The sequence below is a fragment of the Sceloporus undulatus genome, chromosome 7 (genome assembly GCF_019175285.1).
Source record: "Sceloporus undulatus isolate JIND9_A2432 ecotype Alabama chromosome 7, SceUnd_v1.1, whole genome shotgun sequence".
In the NCBI taxonomy this organism is placed as follows: domain Eukaryota; kingdom Metazoa; phylum Chordata; class Lepidosauria; order Squamata; family Phrynosomatidae; genus Sceloporus; species Sceloporus undulatus.
Window position 1 is genome coordinate 30,766,741 of NC_056528.1, and position 22,867 is coordinate 30,789,607.

A 22,867-nucleotide genomic window follows, 5' to 3' on the forward strand; every position below is an offset into this window, starting at 1 on the left:
AGGGTGCTTTTCAGCAGCCACATGTACTGGTAGGAAACGTGTTCTCTAGCAATGTACCTACCAAGCATCCAGGTGCAGCAAAACCAACCACAATAACAACCACTTTGTTTTTAACAAATACGGCCGTTTAAGAGGCCTGGAAAACAGTCTCTCTCTGCTTAATCGTTACTTAAATGCTCCATTTCCTACCCAAAAGACCTTGCGCCCTCCAACCGCTGTAGGGCAGTAAGGTCATTTAAATTGGGGCTATGTCAAAACAAACAGGGGCCCTTTCAACCTCTAGATGCAGTTTCTAAAAAATAAAAATATGCTCATTTCACACACTGGAGACAGTCACTGAAAAGAAAATCCATACTTACCTGGGACTTTGCTGAAGTGAACAGAAGAGCTGCGTTTTAAAAAGGAAGCCTTTAAAGAAAGGCATGCCAAGAGGCCAGCAGCCCAGCACATAACCGCTTTGACAAGGAGGAGGGACGGTGAAGCATGTCCAATAGGCCAACCTGGGCAAACCAAAGCTTTATTATTATCAATTATGATTATTATTATCATTAACCTTTAAAGTCTTTGCCACAGTGGCTAGGCCAGCATCTCCATACATAATTGACATCATTCCTGAACGATATGCATTTGGCACTAGGTTGTGTTTTCTCCACAAACTGCAGGGAGATGGGGAGACTTTACACTTTAAACTGTGAATTTACTTTTTTCTGCGGAAAAGGTGTGCCATCTTGAAGTTAAACTGAAAGAGGAAGCTTTTCCCCCAAAAAAATAAAAATAAAAATCCTCATCTAAACCAACACAGCACAGAAAAGCCCCCGAGAGAGGAGTCGAAACGTCGACGAAGCTGATGTCGGCTCAAAGTGGTTTATAAAACCCGTAAGAAGCAGCTTCGCCGGCAGAGATGCCTTTCGCTCTGTAGAGCTGCTCAGAAAAGTGGGGAGGAGGAGCAACATGCACCGCAGGAAATCTTTGCCAGAGAAGACCCACACTATGCGCCAACAGAAGGACACCTGAAAACCAAGTTATTTTTTGAAAAAGCTCCAAATCCACGTAGGAAGCGAAAAAATCTAACTCACAGGAAAACTGAATCATCAATCCATGAAATCACAATTGCTTGGCCATTTCCCCACACTTTCCCCCAGCAAAGCGGGTCCTGGAGGACAAGCGGCAGAACCACGCCGCTCAAGTGCAAATCCTTTGTAGGACGCCAAGTTCCTCATTGCTCCAACATGCAGGAGACGAGTCCAGCTGTGTTCTTTGATGACTACCATAGAGACCACATCGGCTACAAAGTACCAGGCAGGCCAGGAGGCAGAGATGGAGTCCAGGGCTCCCCAACCACCTCTGCTCTGGGGATGCTTCCCTGAAATGCTCCTTGTGCGGTTCTGGGCTTTAGGCCGATTCACCACTCTCTATGGCCTTAATGATGTGGTCTGGTTTGTTGCCTGCCGCAAAGTGATCCCACATCTGAAGATACAGCCGCTCCAATTCCATTGTGTACTGCTTTGTGTTGAACAGGGGGCTAGATATCCTCTGCTTCCAGACCTTGCCACGGATCTTCTTCAGGCTGTGGGAATACGGGCACTTATTAAACCATTCGTAGTTTATTAGCCTGGAACACAACCCTTGTGCCAGGACTTCCCAGACTCCATTAAGTGACACAATTCTACCCATCTCCCACACTCATGGCCACAGCCATGCATCTCGGCGCATAATCGCCATGCTCTGCCCTTTACGAGTTTGCTTTTCACACACCTGGAAGGCTGCTTTAATGTTTCTACCACGTTTTGATTCACCTCTTCTCCACTCCACCCCCAAGTCCCGAGAAACATTCCACTTACTATTCTAGATCAGTCCCCAGTTTTACTGCAATGTCTTCATATTCCTGCCTGCTTTTTGCAATAAGCTCAGGGCAGCCGAGGCAAGTAAGCTGGGAGGCAGCAACACGTGAAGCAAGAGTCTCTCCTGGAAGCAGAGAAAAGGTCAGTCACACATGGAGCTCAGGACTCAAGCAATCCCTTCCTCGTTTCTTTGGTAGAGGACGCAAAGAACTGAACTGGCAGACCTGGCTGCCCAAGGGTTACAAAACACGCAGGGAACGCTAAACTGACCCTGCAGCCAAATTTCATCCTCCTGGGCTCACCCCTCTCCCATTATTAGAAAAAGCTGAATTCTTTCTCCTAATGCTCCATTACTGGCAAGAAATTAATATGCGTATGTTCATCAATTAGGGGTTGTCTTTTGATTTTGGCTCTCCCACAACTGGAACACAATGTGCCCCATAGGTACAAAAAGGTTGCCCCACCCGATTTACCAGAAAGGGCTTTTCCCATTGTCATTACCATCTAGTTTGCAGCTTGTGAAAATGGTCCACACTTATATGACACCCTCTGTGGCAATCACTGCCACAACACACCACAGCACTAGCTTTCAAAATCCAGCCATGACTTTACCTGGCATGGTCACCATTGGTGTACCAGCCCAGAGGACATCCATCCCTGTGGTGTGGCCATTACAAAGGGGAGTGTCCAGACACACATCAGCCAACTGGCCCCTCCTCACATGTTCCTCTTTGGGGGCAACTGGGGAGAAGATGATGCGGTTCTGGGGGAGGCCCATGTTCTGTGCATACTGCTGGATGTTTGGTTCTCCCACAGCTGGGAAACGCAGGAGCCACAGGACACTGTTTGGGACACGCTTCAAGATCTATAAGCAAATCAGAGTATCAGAATCAGCTTATGGGTATTCCTATCAAGTATGTAAAGCAGAACCATGGGAGTCCTGTATCGCCCAAGCTTCTGGAAGGAGAACTTTAAACATGAGAATATTTGGCTCAAAGCAGAGCTACTCACATTGGCCCACATCTGTAGAGTGGCAGGGTCGATCTTATAAAGCTGATTGAAATTGCAATACACGACCGAATCCTCTGGCAGTCCGTACTGGGAGCGAGTGGTGACAATGATGGTGCGCGGAACCTCCTCCCCAGTTGCTGCTTTGTTGTTGATCTAAAGACAAGGGGAGTTTAAAATGTTCAGGCTTACTGGAAACAATGTGATGCCACCTCAAGTCACTTTTCAAGCAGAACGCCACAGCTCAAGAACTTTGTTAACAGGAGCTCAACATTTCTAGGGTTGTAAAATGGCTTTCTCCTGAGGTTGGACCCCCCTGTGCCACAGCCTGTTCTGAAGTCTCTCCAGTTCATGGCCCACTCATCTCACCTGTGTGGTTGCTAGTCCATTGCTAATGTTGAATCCATTGATCGTGATCTGGATCTGTCCACGATTTATCATGTCAATCACAGCCTCCGCAATTGTATTCATAGGAATGACAGGCATGCTGAGACCAGCATTGCTGTCAGCGTTATCTCCCCCATCAGGGCATTTCATCTGGAAGCAAGATGAAGATAATAATAATTTAATAATAATAATAATTTATTTATATTCTGCTTTTCTCCATGGAATCAAAGCAGATGTTTTCAAACCCACAGCAAGACACATCACTGCCCCTCTTTTCTGCTGTGAGGTTCACCCTCAAGCATCCAGCCAGGATGTGGAATCAACTGATCTCCAGAGTACTCTTCCAGCAGCTCTGAGGATCACTTTTATGCCTCTCCACCCAACAAAAGTGCATCCTTTTTGCAAAAGACAAAAGGCAATGAGAGGCTTCCCATTTATCCTGCACTTTATAGCACTTGAAACTGTCTCACCTTAACTATTTTAACATCAGGCAGACTGTCAAGGAATGCCTTCAGCTCAATGCCATTTAAAACAATTCTGTTGTCATAAATATGCCCATTGGATTTGAAGTCAATGACTGCTTTTTTCTAAAAGATAAAAAAGACATTTGAGAATGCAATTGAAAACAAGGAAAGGAATGCAATGCAGGGAATTTGTTCATGCTTTGACATCTCAGCCCACCAAGTACCTTCAGGTGCGGGAACATGTTAGCATGATCTCCAATAAAGAACGTATTTGGCATGTAAGCGAGTTTTTCAGAGTACTGTTCAGCGACTTCGACTGGGGAAGTTTCTTTGTCTGTGATGATGTAATCCATGAATAATGCCCCACTGGTCCCAGGATAGCCCAGCCACATTGCCTGGAAGTCGAGCAAAGAAGCATTCAGGTAAGGATGTTTTCCAGAATTGGATTCCCAACTAGAAGGGACCCACTGAGCCAACATATAGGTAAATCTGATTCAGTGGTTCTTCACTAGCTAGGACCACAACAAGAGAGCGAAAGAAGCAACAGTAAGCAGGGATTTTTTTCCCACATGGTTGTCAACCTTCTGAAATTCAGGCTTCGTTTTGTTTTACTGCTCCAAGAGGAGATCTTAATAAATAACAGGTAATCCCTTTTAACACTACAATGTGTTAGGGCCAATAGGGAACTGAAAGGTGTAAAAAACACATTCATGGCAGAGGTGAGTATTTTACTTCACAGGTGAACAAACCTTTCATGTTGGTGCCATCAGCTTTATTAACAAACACCAGAAGCTTTATTCCCTAACATTATGCTTACCCATAGTGATGTGCGTGATACGGTTATTGTTTTTACCTGTATTGGGGCCGGTCTAAGGGCAAACAGCTCATTACGGGCTCCTTTGGTATAGCCATTCATGTTGATAAGGATGTGGATGCCATCCTGGTGGATGCGGTCAGCAGCCTTTCCGTTACATGGGACCTAAGGCACAGGAGTTAGAAGGCAACACTGAGGAAGCTTTCAACAGCCAAATGGAAGGAAGTCCAGCCCGAATCCTATCATCTGTCTCATCATCTTATCTCCCGGGCAGGAACTGAGGCATGAGAGCAAAATTTGCCTTCAGTTTGCTTATTTTCTTGACAATACAGCATTGCAGAAAAGCACCAGATTTTGCTAAGACCTTGCAGCTCAGCACACAAGCGCATGTGCACACACATCTGAGTTAAAAATGTGAACCAACTCCCTACCACAAGAGCCACTCCACTGAGTGTAGTACTTCTTAGAAGCCAAGGAGACAGGCCTCTACTACCAGGAAACGCAACACTGAATTCTGTGTTAATCTCACAAATTTCCAGATCAAGCCCAAAATAATCCACAGTCAGTCATACAGCAAGGCCAAAGGGGTTCCTGCCCCCCTCCCATATTTGTAAATTACTTCACAGTCATTTTCACTCACAGGGGCAGGTTACACACAAGCGGCAAACAAAGACTGGGGCGGTTTTTCTTCTAGAACAGTTAACTGGCCCCTAGGAAAGCTTAACATCAGGCAGGACTGCATACTTTTTAAAAAGGAGAGTTAGGAGATCTCTCATCTAGAAGAATCTACTAAGTCTACTAACACAAAAGAAAAGCACCTACAAGTGGCATGTGAACCCGCTCATAAGAATGCAGCATTAATAATCTTGTCAGCAGATTTTCAGGGCTTCCTACTTAATGTGCTACACTCAGAGCTCAGACCAACAACTGTATAGTTTAATACCTACTCTCCTCTTAGAAAAGGACAAAGGATTTGTAGGAAAAAGAGCACGTACCTGAGATAAATCAACAAAGTGTTTTGCTTCAGCCATCACCTTCACCCGGAAGTTTGTGCCATCATCAGGGCTAAGGGCATAACAGAACACCTAGGAAAAAACCACAGAATACCTTTAAGGGAGCCCCAGGAATTTGGGAGAAAAGGCAAGTATTTATGAGCTCACAGTAAAGCGGGTGGGGTGGGGGTGTTTCCCTCCCATGGAGTTTAAAATTAAGATTAAGCAAGGGGTAGTTGCCACATATATCATTCTGACGCATCTTACCTCAAATTTGTCGGTGTTGTGCATGCCTGGGATTGACTGCATAAGATGGGAGGTAGGGTGATTCCCGAAGTCAGAGCTCACATAGCCCACACGGAGTCGTCCTTCACTGGCCTTCAATTCCTTGGGATGTTCGTAAGGTGGCTTGTGAAGCACATTGATCTGACAAGGAAAACCAGTTAACTTGTTTCACCCATAAGAACAAGGGCTCTCCGGGCAGCAAAAGCCGAGCACTGGCCTAAAAGCTCTCTTACTGGTCCTTACGCTACCAAGTTTCTTGGCTTACCTTGTCCAAGCACAGGTTTCCATGTCTCTCAGCAATGGCCTTTCGGAAACCATGGGATAAGGGATACAACATGCTGTGATGAGGATGGACAGAGGGAAGTCTGTTCTTCTCCAGCTGATCAGCAACTATACTGACCAGCTTCTTCATCCTTTCATCATAATCGGTCCAATCACAAACTATCTGAAAAGGAGAAAAGCAAGTACTGTTCTTGAAGCTGGAGAGAATTTTGAGTATTTTAGAGCACTTACCTCCCAGAGGGGCATGCTCAAGTTTCCTTTCTTATTATTATTATTATTATTCTCATTGTCCCATCTTTTCCCCAAAATTGGGACTCAAGGTGGTTTACAATTTAAAAACAGAATGCAGAATGCATTCTGGCCTCCCTAGAGGAGGATTACGACAGCCTGGAGCAGCTAACTTAATTACCTATCTTGTGTTCCTGATAAGTGGGCCTTGAAGGATGAATCTGGACATCCACAGTCTGGGTACTTTCATTAAGTGGTTAACCCCTTAAAACCAGCGAAAGCCCTCCTCCTCACCTGCAAGCAGTGAGCTAAGTTGCAATAGGCATCAGGGAAGTCTGGTTTCAGTTTCAGGGCAGTGCGATAGGAAGCAATGGCCTCTGGTATGTTCCCTGAATCCTGGAAAAGAATGAATACCTAAGTAAAGGCAACCTGTCTGCCACCTCATCCACCATGTCAGGAGTCCCACAAAGAACATACTGTAAGCTGACTTCAAACATACCTTATGGATGGAAGCAAGGTTACTGTGGGCATCAGCAAATGCAGGGTTTATCTGGATGGCCCGAGTGTAACACTGTAAAGCTCCCTGAACGTCCTGCATCTCCTTTAACGTGTTTCCCATGTTGGAATAAGCATCAGCAAACGTGGGGCTGATTCTGAATTAAAGAAATTGGTGGAGGGAAGCAAAGAAATTATCAACAACAGAATAATCATCTGCACAGCCCAAGCATCTAAAGCTAACACCCCTCTTTCTATCCACTTTCTGAACTGCTTTAATTAACAGCAGTTTTTAAGTAACTGTTTAAAATCTTACCTGATAGCCTCCTTATAATGCATGAGTGCCTCCTGCAGCTTCCCTTGCTGCTGCAAAACACTTGCTAAATTGGAATGGGCAGCTGCAAACTCTGGGAAAACCTGTAGAAAACAAGCCATGCTTAATTTCCCCAGGGATACCTCATTGCAAAGAGTTATACTGCACAGAAGGCAAATCGTCCTCTATCCTTTTGCTTTTTAACAGCTACGCACTGAAAGAAACCCTTCCATAAATTCAGTATGCAGTAGAAACCTTCTGGACTACAGCAAAATCCAACCTCTTGCTCTGCCAACAGAAAAGGACTTACAGTGGTACCCCGGGATACGAATGCGCCGGGTTACGAATTTTTCGGGATACGAAAAAATCCCATAGGGATTTATTGCTTCGGCTTACGAAGGTTTCTTCGGGTTACGAAAAAACCGCGGCGCTATTTTCCGCCACCGGAGGGCAGCAGAGAGCTATTTTTCCATTAGCGCCTATGGGAATTCGGCTTACGAAGGTATTTCGGCTTACGAAATTAACCGCGGAACGAATTAATTTCGTAACCCGGGGTACCACTGTACTCACACATAAAGCCTTCCCTCCCACTTCTACTCTCTTTTAATTTCTTGTAGTTTCCCTAGTTCCTGGATCAGATACAGAGGATGGGTTTTTCCGTAAATCAGCAGATTTCAACAGGGACATAACACAATGATCAGAAGCTCTCTTTTTCCCGGTTGTGTATGCATCAAAAGCATGTCTGTTTTTCAAAATATGTATTAATTTTAATTACAATGTTAGGTTTCAAATGATATCTTAATTACCTGTTTTTAAAAAACAACCCCAAACCTATTTAGCCCAAAGCATACATCTCTAACTCCCAGAGACAACCACGCACAAGCATACCTCAAGAGCTTTACGGTAGAGTCGAACAGCCTCCTCAATGTTTCCTTGTTCCCGCTTGATGTTTGCAAGATTGTTGAGGGAATCCGCGTGTGTGGGACAAAGACGAAGAGCTGTGTTGTAGCACTCCTCTGCTTCAGCAACCTTTAACACAAAGCACAGTTTACACTAATATGAGTAAGAAAAATCACCTGTACTGAAAAGGCTGCATTATAACGGCACTGATTCCTGTTGCCAGCATCTAGTTCACTACGTCTCAAACCAATTTATTCAGCAAAGCCTCTTAAAAAGCACAAATTGAAGGAATACAGAAACAGGGCTGGTTTCTTACACTGCCTTTCTCCTTGAGGGCATTGGCCAGGTTGCAGTAAGCGTCAGGGAAGTGCGGCTGCAGCTCAATCGCTCGCTTGTAGGTATCGATTGCCAGGTCAATCAGCCCTTGCTCATAATATACACAGGCCAGGTTGCCATGCACAACTGCATGGTTTGGACTCAGGCTCAGGGCCCGTAGATAGGCCGCAACCGCTCTGAAATGAGACATTTTACCATTCAGTTTACCCTTTTAGGTGGAACAACAGGAAACAGAAGTGCATTTAACTGGCCTCTGAAAAAATAATTACATTTGGACACTATCGCTTGAACAGAATAATCAATACTCTGATAATTAACAGGATTGCCAAAGGGAGAGAATCTCTATACTTGGGGTCAATCCTCAGTTAGCACAAGTCACATTTACTTCTGAGTAAGCATGCAATTTAAAGAAAATCAGCATATGATCCTACAAGTACTTCTGTATAATATCAGCAAATTCCCAGACAGGAAGAAAATAGCATGCGCTTACCTATCAAATATGCGCGCTTCCTTCAAGACATTTCCCAAATTAATGTAAGCATCCAGAAAGTTTGGGTCAAGAGTCACCGCCTGGGAACGTTCAAGACAAAACAGTGATTTCAATTACTATTTTATTGGGTATCTCATATTTAACTGTGCCAGTTTTTACATATAACCTCCCACTGGCTATGCAAGAAACAACAATCATATGGGAAAATAGTAAGAGTATCAAATAGTGCATATAAAGAAGTTAAGATATATCCTCTCACCTTATCCCTAGAGCTAAGATCAAATTACAAACATACCAAGCGTGTGCCGTCTCTTTAAAGACTGATCAAGAAATCTCCTTCCTTTTCAACTCTCAACTGATAAAATCTAAGTATTGACTAACATGAGCCCACCTTTTTTAATCCTCATTCACTCAGGTACACAAGCAATGTCTGTGCAGATAAAACATTAATATGACACAAGTTTATCTTCCCCACACATGCCCCACGTGTAATAGGAACAGTTACCTTTTCAAAGTGATGAATGGCAAGCCAGATTTCTCCTTGAGCATTGAACACACAGCCAAGGTTACTCCACGCTACGGCAAAATTGGGTTGTGTCTCAATTGCCTTCAAGTAACAGGCCTTGGAAGGGTTAGAGATAAGGTGGGGAAGGGAGTATTTGCACAAAAGAGAAGTGAGAGAAACCTTTGTTAGCATGCCTTCTCTAACCAGTCAAAAGTGATCCTGCAGTATAGGCTTGCTTGCGCCAAAACTAATATGCTGTAAACAGCTGGCTGATCCTGCGCCGGCGCAAACCAAAACCCAAGTGCAAATCCACCATTGTCAGTTACGCTGATTCTTACAAAAGCAACACTTCTTGGGGTATTTATTCCCTTAAGAAAATTCAGGAACTAACTCCCCCTCTCAATCAGAAGTCCAAGGAAAACTGCCTTCTTGCTGATCCATGACATGCTTCACACAGGAAACAAGACTTATGCCATAGTTTGAGTGGCAATCCAGCAGCTACTAAGACGACCTTCGGTCCGCTTCTGAACATACCAGATGTTCTGCGTACATTGTATGTAAATGGTGCTTTAGATAACAAAGATCCCAGACCAACCATAGTTTCTATCCAGGACCCTGCCTCCCACACCTTAACATTATTCCTTCAGCCCCCTGAAACCTCAAATAACAGGTTTGCACGAAGGTCCAGGTCCCTGTAATGCATGCGCAAGAAGTCGCCAGCGCACCCTAACAGCACGCTGCTGCGCTGTCGCTGCAAACTGCTGCGTTCCGCTGGACGCCCCTGGAGACGGTGAACGGCCAGCCAGATGGATTAATCTACCAGACAGGCCCCGGTGGGAACTGGAGTGTTGTAATTTGTGTGTCAAATCTGAAAGCAACAAAAGCCAATTATAAGCAAAAATCCTACAGCACAGAGCTTAGGGGGCCAGCCAGTTAGAGATGAATCATCTAGCCAACCATTCACTAGGGCTCAATCGCACGCAATGCGCATGTCCGCCGCGCAGCCTTTGCGCTACTGCAGGATCACAGCGCATCATCAGAAGAGCAGAACGCTGCAATCCAAACAAAGAAGAAAAAAGGAAAAAAATGAACAACCAAGAAGAGTTAGAAGCTTTTAACTATAAAGTATTTCCAATTATTTCTTTAATATCTTTACTTTTACTTTTACTTTATTTCTTTGAAAGAACTGTGGCTAGAACTATTAAAAAATAATTCTCTAACATTACTTGCTTGTACTTAAAATACTTAAGCTGCTTTCTGAAGCCACAAGACAGAAGATTCAGGCATGGAGGCAAATGGTTTTGCTGTGGCAGTTACAAACCCGTTACCATATTTCTCATGTGAGTTTTCGGTGCGTTCCTTGCTGGAAGAGGAGGAGGAGGAGGAGGAGTGTGTCTGCCCTAGATCCAGGCCTCGAGCTCCCTTCAGCGAGGCACCTTACGCATGGAAAAGGAGGTTTCACCCACCTGAAACCTTCTAAATACAATATCAATGGTGAAAAACCAAAAACAAGAGAGAAAATAAAACAAGATCATTAGTAAAAAGTTCAACAAAGCAATTGAAAATCTCTGGATATGTCTAACACATGGGGTTGAGGGCAGTTGGTCTGTAACACGGGAAACATGCAGAAGGGAAAGGGTTAATCAGGGCTACTGCAAACAGCAGGACTGTTGGGAGAAAGGCTCTGAAACGGCCGCAAACATTAAATTTTCACTTCAAATTGCAAATCTTTTGCTGGTTTGATCTTACAAATGCACTGATAGCCAAAGAAATACATTGCAGTTTATTCCAAGTATAAAGAGATATATTTACTTCTTTTCCTCTGTTTAGGAACAGAATAACACTTTCAAACTCCAGAGCTCTGAAATAAAGAAGTCAGCAACCTAAGGCAGGCGCAGCGTCTTGGCCTATACCAGTCACACTAAAAGCTGCAGTGAAGTGCAATCCATGTTAGCTGTCCACCCGACAAGCTGCGCAACACAGGTCTTTCCAAAAAGACATTTCAAAGCCACCAGCAACCATTTAGAGGGCTTCCACTCAGGGACCACGCTGCCCAGGGCAGCTTCATAGCCAATTTGTGCTCTGAAGGCCAGCTTCCAGTGCCCCATAATGCAGCCGCCTTCGTCCTCCCCCACCGGGGCAGCAGCCAGCCAGACAGCTACACTGTTGATACACTCCACATGGTAGCATGCGCGTGGGGCTTGAAGCGAAGGACTCGGAGGTCCTTCTGGCTCCTCCACACTCCTCACCCCTGCTGCGCGGATGCGTAAGGTGGCTTGTAACAAGACCATTTCAGGGTTTTGTTTTTTTGGGGAACCCCAAGTTTTATGTACGCCAAGATTTTTACAACCCGTCCCGGTGTTCAAATTCTTGGCTGGAAACCAGACTGCTAGAAGCCACCTTTCCACTCACTGTGGCAAGTTTTTCTTTGATCAGTTCATTTTTTCAAACAAACCAGCTGCGTCACTTGACCATTTGGGCAAAAAGGGTCATTTTAAGGAACCAAACTGCAACTATGACTGTTTGTTAGCCTTTCTTCCACTGTAAAGATAAGGGGAAAGGTTAAAGAATAAGATGATCTTTTTTTTAAAATGCCATATTCACAGGGTAACATTTGATAAGGTTCTTCTCCACTTACAAGCCACAAAGGACTTTAGAAGAGCACCTGCTTCGCACAGGAGTCACGGACTAAGTCTCGGGCCTGGCATCAGCAGGCAAGCCTCAGTTTGGAAGGAATGCTTATTTCCAGATCAGAGAATGGTGTTGCCCCTGCCAGTCACTTCACAATACGGGAAAGTCTAGGTTCTGCAGCAAGACTCAGTGTTCAATTTCTTGTCTTAAGTCAAGTGTTAACATGGGCATGCCATATCTTGCCCTGCAACTACTCTGGGGCAACTCAGGGCCTTCAGCTTTCAGCCATTTCTTGGGACTCTTGCAGGTCAGTGGAGAACTGAAGACTTGGTGCAAGCGTTCACATTTTCAAAAGACTGAGGTTTAAAACTCATTCTACAGAAAACCTACCTTGGCCTCTTCCAAGCGACCCAGGGCTTTGAGCAGATTCCCCAGGTCACTACGCACACAGTACAAGTCCTGAAAACCAAATTCAGGTTGTCATTATTCCCAGCAGAGCCAATAGTGATTTCAAAAAGAAACACAGAAATTGCACAGGTTTTTAGCATCAGGGCTTTTAGTATAGTTTTTGCCATTTTAATCACTGGCAGCAATGGAGCCACTAGCTAAACAGCATGCCCTTGTAAATTTAATACAGTAAGCTCTAGAGGGACAACGTAAGCTCTACATACAGCCTTCACAACATTTTCCTATATGGTATATGTGACCGTTAAATGACTGCTTATCATGACTGACATCTAGAACCACCTATAGATGGAGGCAGAAAATGACACTCCAGGACCATCCTGCATCACAAAGACACACTGCAGTAGGTGCTGAATCACAGTGGCAACTAGATTTGCAAACTAGATTTGCAAACTGGCTACTGAATTTTGTTTTCAGTGGGATATTTATTGGTAGTTTGGCCCCAAACAGGTTCCAGGAAGTTCAGTGAGGCATCACAACCCTTGGAAGTAATCTACCCCTGGCAGGCACAGAATAAGAGTGACTCTACCGATCTGTACACATTTTAAAAATAACCTTCCAAACTCCAGGGTGCATTTGCACAATCAAAACCAGATCAACTAAACAGGGTAGAATCCTGGGCAGATCAGCCCTAACCTTTAGACATAGGGGTACCAAGATGCTCTTAACTTCAGAATAATTGCCGCCTGCAGTGATCAAGGAAGATTACTTTAAAAAGTAAATTTGCTAGAATCGACGACAAGGCTGCCAAATCTCCGTGTACAGTTCTGGAAATTCCCAGGTTCAAACACTCTTTTACTTAAGACTTCCCAAAGAAATGTGCCATCTCCAAGAAGCATTCAACTTACAGGATTGTACTGCAGGGCGGAAACATATGCCTGCACTGCCCCTTCCATATCACCTGCAGCTACTAAAGCAGCAGCAAGATTAATGTATCCATCAATGAAGTCTGGCTTGAGGCGCAAGGCATGCCGATAATGTTCAATTGCTTCCTGCAGTTGTCCACGTTCCTTGTACACGTTCCCCAGATTGGAGTAGGCTTCTGCCAGCAGCGGATTCTGCTTGATTGCCAAAGTACTGAAGTGAGCAGATCTTGGGGGGAAAGAAAAGAAAAAGATGTAGGGTCATCTGAAGCTTCACTTTCTACAACATCATTAAAGCAGTATCATCTCATTCGCTTGCCAGAAGCCCTCAAAATAGAATTTAGGGCAACAAAGAGTTTAAAATCTAAACAGACACACTACTATTAGGTGAACTACCATTTGCCAAGTAGACACGATGCATTTCAGTCTCCATTCTGTTCACTTGTTATAGGAATGGGCAAACATAAAACATCTACAGCACAAGCAATTATTCATGAATCAACATAAGATAAGCAGCTAAAAGGAAGGGTCATCAACATTTTTCACTGTATCTGTAGTATGTTCTGGAATAATATAAAAACAACATGAATGCATGATGAAAATGTGATGAGGTTTTCCATTTATGCTACATTTTTTAAAAAAAATCCTTATTCAACTAAATGTAAGGAACACGTGGACCATTTCAGAAATATGCAGTTATTAAAACCACAGCTGCACAAGGACAATAATCTGACCCATAAAGCCAAGCTTCTATGGCTGTGGATTATATTCCTGAGCTTCCTAACAAGGGGAAGAAAGCAGAAATTATATGTACATCAGTCAAGAATGTGCCTGAATCACAACACTACAAATTCTTATACCCTGGCCCAGCAATTCCTCTCTCTGGAGCAAAACTCTTTGCAGGAGGCCCAAAAGCCCCAGCCTACCTGTCCAGCCTGCGACACTGGAAGTGAATGGATGAGAGCAACAAAAGCACACCGGTGTTGTCGGGCTCTTGTCGCCAAAGCTGCATGCAGTGCCTTTCAGCTGCTTCAAAGTCTCCCGCTTGATACTCCCGGTGAGCCAACTCCGCTAGCCCTTGGAAGGAAAGCATACGTTTCGTTGGTTCTGAAGAGTCACCAAAACATTTAGGGGGGGAAAACAAAAAGTTAGAAAATGGGAACAAAAAACTGACAAACAATGGTGTACAAATTAAAAGATGAAATGTTTGACATAATGTAAAAACCCCAGGGGTATTGGGTGGCTAAACACAAACACAGAAACCTTGACCATGAAAATATCAACATTCCTTGCAGAGGCTGTCCAGCTTAATGATTATCTAGGCTCTAAAAAGCTTGAAATGCTCCCTCTCCCCATTCTTCTTCACATGCAACTCAAATTTTCCTATGGCTTGAACACTTGAAAAACAGCACCTGCAAATCTATCTGGGGAATTTCCATAGCTGCCACCATCTTAACTTATATCTGTTTCCCAAAGAATGTAACACAGCACAAGGCTTGGCTTATTTCACAAACCAGAAGTAAACAGAGCCACAACATGTTTTTCCCCTGAAATTAGTGAAAACAATGCAAGAGAACTAAAAACACGAGGAAAAGAAGGGACGTGTCAGATAAAAGTTACACACAGCACACAAACAGAGTCCCTTCTAGATCTTTTCAAGCAATTACTTTAGTAGAAGCAGCAGCTCAAGTCATGCAGCTTCTTCCTATGGCAATACCTCATTGCAGCATGAAGCCAGCCTCCTCCTGCCCAACATTACCAAAGAAAGCCTCACCAACTGATCTACTCACCCCGACCCATTGCCAAGCCCCTGCCCCAATCACTTGTCGTCCATAGGCTACGTAGTTTTCCTCCAGATGTGAGGCTTCATTCAACAGGACCCATCTATGTAGTATGACAGCCCCTTAGCCAAGCCTCCTGTCTACCTGCAACGCCACGAAGGACTAACAACCCAAAGAAAAGTGAGGTTAGAGGAAAGGCAGCTGCATTGGGAGGGACACAGACAGACAGACAGGAGGCACCTTGCTTGCAGAAGGAGGAGAAGAGCAGAGAACCAAAGCTGGAGGGAAAGCAGTGTTACTCTCACAAAACAGAACTGTTAATTGAAAGAGATTAATTGCAGAGAAGAGACTGCAGAGTCAGCATGGCATAATAATGGTTAAGAGCATAACCAGTCAAACACAAGGAATTATGGCTCAAAGGTCTACTCAGCCAGGAAGCACACCAGCTGAACTTGGGCCTAACCAACCTCTCATAGGGTTGTTTGTGAGGCTACTATAAGCAGTAAGGGAGGCAGACGTGCTTCTCTTGAGCTGCTCTGAGTAGCTCCTCCAAACCTGTTGCCCTCCAGATGCTCTGGACTACCACTCCCTTCAGCCCAAGCCATCATCACCAATGGCGGGAAGGCTGCCTTGGAGCAACATCAAAAACAATGGCTAATGAAAAATTGGAGAAGTGGAGAATGCTGCTTAAACTCCACCAGCCGTGCGTATTTGCATTGTGAGCAAAGATCCGCTGCTCTTCTTTCCCAAGAAGGGACAAACTGGGAGGATCTTTATCATTTATATATATATGAGATGATCCAACCCATTATTTATATGCTGATGGCCAAGCAAAGCTGGCAGAAGAACAGATTTTATGGTATAACTGTCACTCTCCAGGGAGAAGGGGCACATCTGCTGCTGTAAGCAGAAAAGGGCATATTCTTTTCCAGGCAGCACAAAGTGTATTTGCTAAAAATGTATATATATATTTAGAAAGAGATACTGGAAAGGGTTTTAGTTGTTAGCTTTCCTTTAGAGAGGAGACTTGCAGAGTATTGGCTGCGGAAAGATCCACTCCACAGAAGTGATCTGTTCCCAATTACTTCAGCACATAGTTTCCACAAAGAACCCAGTGATACTGATGAGAAATGGCAGCCTGCGGGTGGCTTCGCAAGAGGAGGAAGGGGCAAAGGAAAGGTCCATCGCCCGGCTGTCCACCAGGCTTGTGCAACTACTTCTTCTCTGTAACTTTCCTTTCATGCTAGTGGTCTGTTGTAAGTTTAGCAAACAAGCTCCATGGATCAAGTTGACACATGAACTTTCGGAGAGGGTTTCTTTAAAAAAAGCAATTCCATTCCAACTGCATAATGCCACCTGATTGTAAAAACCCAGTGATACCTATGCTACCAGAGACTGCAGGAACTGCAGAGAAGGAATACTAACATCAACTGGATGCTCATTTATTTTCTACTTGGTTTTTAAGGCAGTTCTCTCTTTCCAGTGTCTTTGGGGATCCTCCAGCACTGAAACTGTCTATTCTCACTAGCTGGAATGGTCACTTGCTCAGGACACATTTAATGGACCATTGGAAAACTTACTTTTTGGTTCAAAACATTTTCCAATGGTCCAAGTTTACTGAGATCAAATGTAAGATGTTTGGAATATGGCCAGTGTCTGTTTGTTTAAATTACGCCAGCCCCTATTTTTAAAGAGGCTCTCTCCACTGCCTTGTTTCCATAGAACTGTAATCTATTTGTTGCCAGTAATTGATTTTATTGGACAAATCATTTCTAGACCTGGAACACTTCCTTAAGAAAACAGAGCTGTGGGAAAATCCCATCCCACTTCACCAGCGGAAAACAGGGTTAGGAACTGAACCCAGGTCTCCCATATTGAATTTCTCTCTTTGGGCAAAATCCTTTTTAAATCAGAAAGAACAAGGATCTATTTTAGAGACTGGAGACACTCATTATAATCTTTTTGTATTTTTAGACAGAGGAGGTGCAAGCCCTAACCCTTAAAACCAGCACAGGGAGCAGCAGATGGAGTAGGAAAAGGATCATCTAGGCATTTCAAACAACTACAGGCTGAGTCTCCCTTCTCCAAAACGTCTGGAACCAGAGATGTTCTACACAATAAGATTGTTTTGGACATGAGACCCTGGTCTAAACATAAAAAGGCATGTATGTTTCATGTATGCCTTATACACATAGCCTGGAGGACATTGTATATAATATTTGAAATAATTTTGTGCATGACACATTGGACCTTCAGAGAAAGAAGGTGCCACTGTCTGAGCCACCCTTGAGTTTTGGAATATTTCTGATTTCCGGATACGGGAGATTCAACCGGCATATTACCAATTGTAAGACGATTCGTATTTCAGACCACAACTAAGTATACTGAGATGTGCTTCTTTCTCTCGCCTTTTTGCTGCTTGAAGATAATGTGATGCGATTCCACAGGGGTACAAGATCCTTTGGGACAGAAAGTTAATGTATATGGGAGGTATACTACAAGGCACAGGACCTGAGTGACTGCTGTTCCAACGTGGCCTCAGTAATAATAATAGACAGTCTTGATCAAGCACAGCCAGAGAGCTCTGTAGATTCAGGTTAGATTCGTGTTAGAAAAGGAGCAGTGAATCAAAGAGGAGACCCAGGCAAGGCTATCATGAGTTGGCAAGGCTGCTTAAGCGTATTTTGGCTGCTTATCTCAGGCCCACGTCCTGCTCACAGGGACCCACTTTCCACACTATCAGGAGGCCTGGGAGGCCCAAGGCAGGCACCGCTCCCAGCCTTAGCAAACAGCTGCTGCCCTCTGTAACTATTTGCAGGCAGGCAGCCTGCGACTTCTCCCTGCTATAAAACCTTTATGTGGCTTAACCCATTTAGGTCTGAGAAAAGGATGCAAAGCAGGGCATTTAAAGAGGCGTGTATCTTTCCAATGGCTAAATGCAGCCCTTCCTGTTCCAAAACAGCCTCTTGAGAAAGCAAGAATACCAACCGCTTCCTTCAATGGCAGCCTGGACACAGCAGTGGAAAAACACTGCCCCAAGGGAATAATTCAGACCTACTCCCTTTACCTTCCACCACAGTCTTCTTAAATGCATCCTCATTTCAGGTGTTACATACAATGAGAGGGATCTTGCCCCACTGAGTGCCCCAGAGACCATTTATAGGGCAGAGTCTCAAATTTGGAAAGGCATCTGGCCTCAAGCAAAACGATTTGACCACCCCCCCCCCCCCCCCCCCCCCCCCCCCCCACGTAGGAAGCCTAAGAGATCGGCCCCTTTCCACTTCTAACTGGGCCATATATCCTGAGCCATTTTGTTCCCACTTCTGTGCCACTTCTACCTCTGGACTGGGACACCTAGAACAAACCACAGCTTGAAATACATTCCTCTGAAGAGCACAGAAAGGGTTCCTTATTGCTTTAGCTATTTTTATAGGCTTTATACAGGCTAGCATCCCTCCTTCTTCTTCTTCTCTTATTACTGTGCCCTTGAAAACACTGCAACAGCTTTAAAAGGGCTCTGGATCGACTCTGGCTGAATTTGCAAGGGCTTCTAGAAGAGGGGAAGGCAGGCTTCAGACTAGACAATCTGTGTATTACTAGACCCCCAAGATCCTTGAACTGAATAAAAAATACAGGTTTGGCATAATACAGAGCCATGATATATAGCTATAGACATAGATATTAAGTACCACAACTGAACAAAGCCCAAAGCTGTTCCATACAACACTCCTATGCTGGTCCCCTTATCGTTTCTTGACTTTATCAGTACAAATTAGGATGAATGGAGGGTTCAGCCACCACCAGAAATCTGTGGCCAACCTACTACACATCATCCGTTTCGCCCCCTTAATAATGTTCACACACAGGGTCCTTCTGGTGGGAAAAAGATGCTAAGGACTGGACCTCTGGGCCTTGTGCCTGCAAAGCAGTGCTCTGTCTGCAGACAAAAATGGCAGTTAGACCACTGGTCCCCAAACCATGCTCTTTAAGGGATTTTGGACTCCAAGTCCCAGAATCCCAGACTACTGGCCAGCATGGCTGAGGCTTCTAGGAGCTGAAGTCCAAAATCCTCTTAAAGGGCACAGCTTGGAGACCACTGAATTAAGCCTATCCCAGACCCTGTAAGGCCAGGAACCCCATCTGGATCTACTGGGGTATGTCCAGGTCATTTTCATTGGAGCAGCCTGTCCCTGGCTCCTGGTGGCTTAACAACACTGAAAACAGGCCACTCGCTTTTCCTCCTGAAATAAGCTGCTGAAACAGTGGAGGAGCAGAGAGGCTCGTCTCGCCACATCTGCAGCTTTGGCTCTTGTGTATTTGATTAATAGGTTCCCTCTAGGAAGATCTAGGTCCTCCAGTGTGACTCTATGGTCAACTTTAACTAAAGGTTGCACTGGAGGACCTAGAGATTGCTATAGAGGACACTCCACTAGGCATTTGGGGCTCCTCCAGTGCAGTTCTAGGGTCAATGTCCAGCAGATGTTGACCACAGAGTTGCCCCGGAGAGCCTAGAGATTCCTAGAGAGGTGTCCTCTCAGGCAAAAACATGGTGCTTTTGTTATGTGTGTTTCCCCCCATTCACGAGGGCCCTGTGCCCCTGACCCCAGCCAATGCGGAGGGATGAGTGTATTTGCCATCAGGGAAAGGGTCTGCTTCAGTCTCTCCTTCTGGCCCCAGAAGCCCCATTTGTAGGCAATGGTGCACCCAATTTCCAGCGTTCATATCCTGCAACTCTTCTTGAATTGTGCTGCAGGAGAAAAAAGCGGGATATAAACCTTGGAAATAGCCCAAATACATAGCCCATAAAATGCAAAGAGGGTCATTGAAAACAAAAGGAGACCTTTCTACAAAAGGGGACCCTTACAAGGGGTCACTCCGCCCATGGAGGCGGGGGGCGGCCCCTGGCCTTTGTTTTTTATCTCCCTGCCTACCAGGTGCCAAGAGGCGGAGTTACCCCAATATCAAGGAGGCTCGGCTCCTTCTCTGCTGGGAAAGTGATCCAATTAATAATCAGTTTAATTAACAGGATCGATAGGAGGAGTGCCAGCTCCCAAATCAATTGCTGGGAATTTCCGCTCGGAGGGAGGGGGAAACGACCCAAAACAGGGCTCTCCTCCTCCTCAAACGAGGATTTCCATCTGGAAATGAGGAACGCTGCTTTTTATCAGGCTGCAAACACACTGCAGAAATAACCCAGTCTGGGACCACTTTCACTGCCCTGCCAGGGAATCCTGGGAAATAACAACAACAACAGTTATTATTATTATTATTATTATTATTATTGTTTCTTACCCGCCTCTCCTCAGTTGAAACACGGTTGTTGCCTAAAACACACATATTAAGCCACATCCCTACGCAATATTTGTATTAAAATACGTGGGACAACCATTAAATATAAAATTAATGCTTAAAATTCAAGACTCTCAGAGAAACTTCTCTGGTGCCAAAATAAAAGCTACGATTCCCAGGATTCACTGACAGTGAACCAAGGCAGTCTATTATTATTATTATCATTATTATCATTATTATTGCTATTATTAAGCTTACATTATTGTAATATATATATATATATGTAATATTATACGCTTACATTATTATTACTATTATTAAGCTTGCAATATTATATATATATAATATTATAAGCTTATATTATTATATTATTGTATTATGTTTATATATGTTTAATAAGCTTATATTATTATTACAGTATTGCTATTATTAAGGTTACATTGTTATATTATTATATTTTATATATATAATGTCATATTATAAGCTATGATATTATATTGCATTATTAAGTTGCTTACAGCGCTGTAAACTTAGCTGTGTGACCAAAGATGAAATGAAGCCAAACCCTGAGGCAGATTCAAGGTAAAACAATGAGAAGCCAATGCTCGTTTATACCTATAAAGCCCACAGCGATAAAAGCAGGTTAAAGTAAGCACAGGACAATAAGTTAAAGCAGTCTCAAGGGGGGTTATTTCCGCAGTGTGGTTCCTCTGGCCCCGGGTGGTTTCATCCGGCAGACAAGGCCGAAGCCTGGGCCTCGCGTGAAGCGTCAGGCCGAGAAGGAGAGGAGTTCCTCGGCCAAGTCCGGCCCGGTGCTCCCGGTAAAGAAAAAGCGGCCTGGGCCGAGGAGTACCTGTGCTGTCGGCTACGTTCCCCACAGAGGCCGCCATGGCTCTGGCGGCGGCAGCGGCGAAGGAGGCGCCTCTTCAACGCGGGGACGGCTGACTCGCGGACCGAGCGAGAGAATGGCTCCTCCGCTTCTGGCGGCGCTTCGCGAAATGGCGGCCGAGCGGCGGAGGGAGACTGGGCCCAGCGGCGGAGCGCCTGCGCCGGGCCTTCTTTCTCCTCTCCCCCGCCTTGTCGCGAAGTAGTCCCGACCCCTCAGAGAAGAATAACGCCCTTCACTCCCAGGAAAGGACTCTGGGGCGCCCTTTTCCTGCGCTCGCTTCTCTCTCGCCTTCTCAGGAGCGACGAGCCCAAAATTAGTAACGACAATTGACGAAGCACAACGTATCCCTCCGCCGGTCACTGCGACACGCGAATGTTCTGCGCATGCGCCTTAAGGAGCTCGACTCTCGCTAGGACTCTTCGCTGCCCCCCATACACAGATTGCGTCACCAGCGGAACTGCCCGCTGGCCGACGGGAAATAAAAGGGCGGGAATCCGACTGCGGCAGGAGTCGCGAGGCCCCGCCCCTTCGCTGCGTAGGATTTCTTTCCACAGCCGGAAGTGGGCGTGGCTGGCGGGGTCTCTTCACTCAGCCAAAATGGCGCCCAAGAGGCTCTAAAAATGGTCTCCTCACAGAGATAGAATAAAATGTGTGTGTATGTTTTATATGTACAATATTTTCATATATATATATATATTATATATAATGTTTAAACACATAAAATATAACATATATGTGTGCATATATATATAAACAAAAGTATATTTTATATATAAAATATATACACATGCACTACACAATATGCTTTGCATATATATATACTGTATACATATTTTATATATAAAATATATTTTTGTTTATATACACACAAAAATATAACACCTATATATATATATGTGTGTGTGTATATATATAAACATTTTATGTAAATATATACATGTCTATGTCTGTATACATGCATACAGTATATATGTACACACACACACACATTTTTATATATAAAATCTCTGGCTTTGCTTCACGAACGAAGATTCAGGAAGGACTCATCCTGCGCTTTGTACATAATATATAATATATAAAATATACTTTTGTTTCTAGACACATGCGTATATGTATGTGCATAACACACATATATAAACATGTTATATAAATATATACACGTATGTGTATATGTGTGTATATATCATATATGTACATATATACATATACCTTTACACACAAAAATATAACACGTATGTGCATATATATATATATATATATATATATATACACAAACACACATATGTTGTGTATATATAAAACATTTTATAAATAAAAATATATACACATATGTATGTGTGTGTGTGTACAGGCATACATATATACATATATGTATATATTTTTATATATAACATATTTTTGTTTACGTATGTTTTGCATGTGTAAAAATTGAGCAGAGGTCCTTAGACCCGCAGCAAAGCCTTCCAGTTCCTCTGCCAATTCTTTTTAAATGCCACAGACATGTTTCTGTGTTGTAAAGCCTGATAAAACCTGAGGGAGCAAACAGTCTGGAGCTCCTAGTCCAGCAGCGCAAGCGGCCGTTTAACACAGAGAGAGGCCAGCAGACTCT

The 22,867-nt window shown here is 44.1% G+C and overlaps 1 protein-coding gene across 2 annotated transcripts; it reads right to left on the minus strand.

Annotated features, from left to right (window-relative positions):
• Positions 1–116: 116 nt before the first annotated feature.
• Positions 117–21,442, minus strand: OGT (O-linked N-acetylglucosamine (GlcNAc) transferase). Of its 2 annotated transcripts, none has more exons than XM_042480453.1 (22): positions 21,223–21,442; positions 14,226–14,406; positions 13,285–13,528; positions 12,362–12,430; positions 9,341–9,457; positions 8,836–8,915; positions 8,326–8,521; positions 7,998–8,138; positions 7,113–7,213; positions 6,801–6,954; positions 6,596–6,697; positions 6,057–6,236; positions 5,774–5,932; positions 5,510–5,599; positions 4,554–4,679; positions 3,925–4,095; positions 3,707–3,823; positions 3,219–3,386; positions 2,853–3,005; positions 2,454–2,706; positions 1,842–1,965; positions 117–1,567 (listed from the first exon to the last, which is right to left on the minus strand). In XM_042480453.1, the coding sequence occupies exons 1-22, from the start codon at positions 21,257–21,259 to the stop codon at positions 1,393–1,395; spliced, it is 3,138 nt and encodes a 1,045-aa protein (XP_042336387.1). In that variant the 5' UTR covers positions 21,260–21,442; the 3' UTR covers positions 117–1,392. The 2 variants fall into 2 exon arrangements, with proteins under 2 accessions (XP_042336387.1, XP_042336388.1); XM_042480454.1 differs by having other exon boundaries at positions 14,226–14,376; positions 21,223–21,440.
• Positions 21,443–22,867: the final 1,425 nt, after the last annotated feature.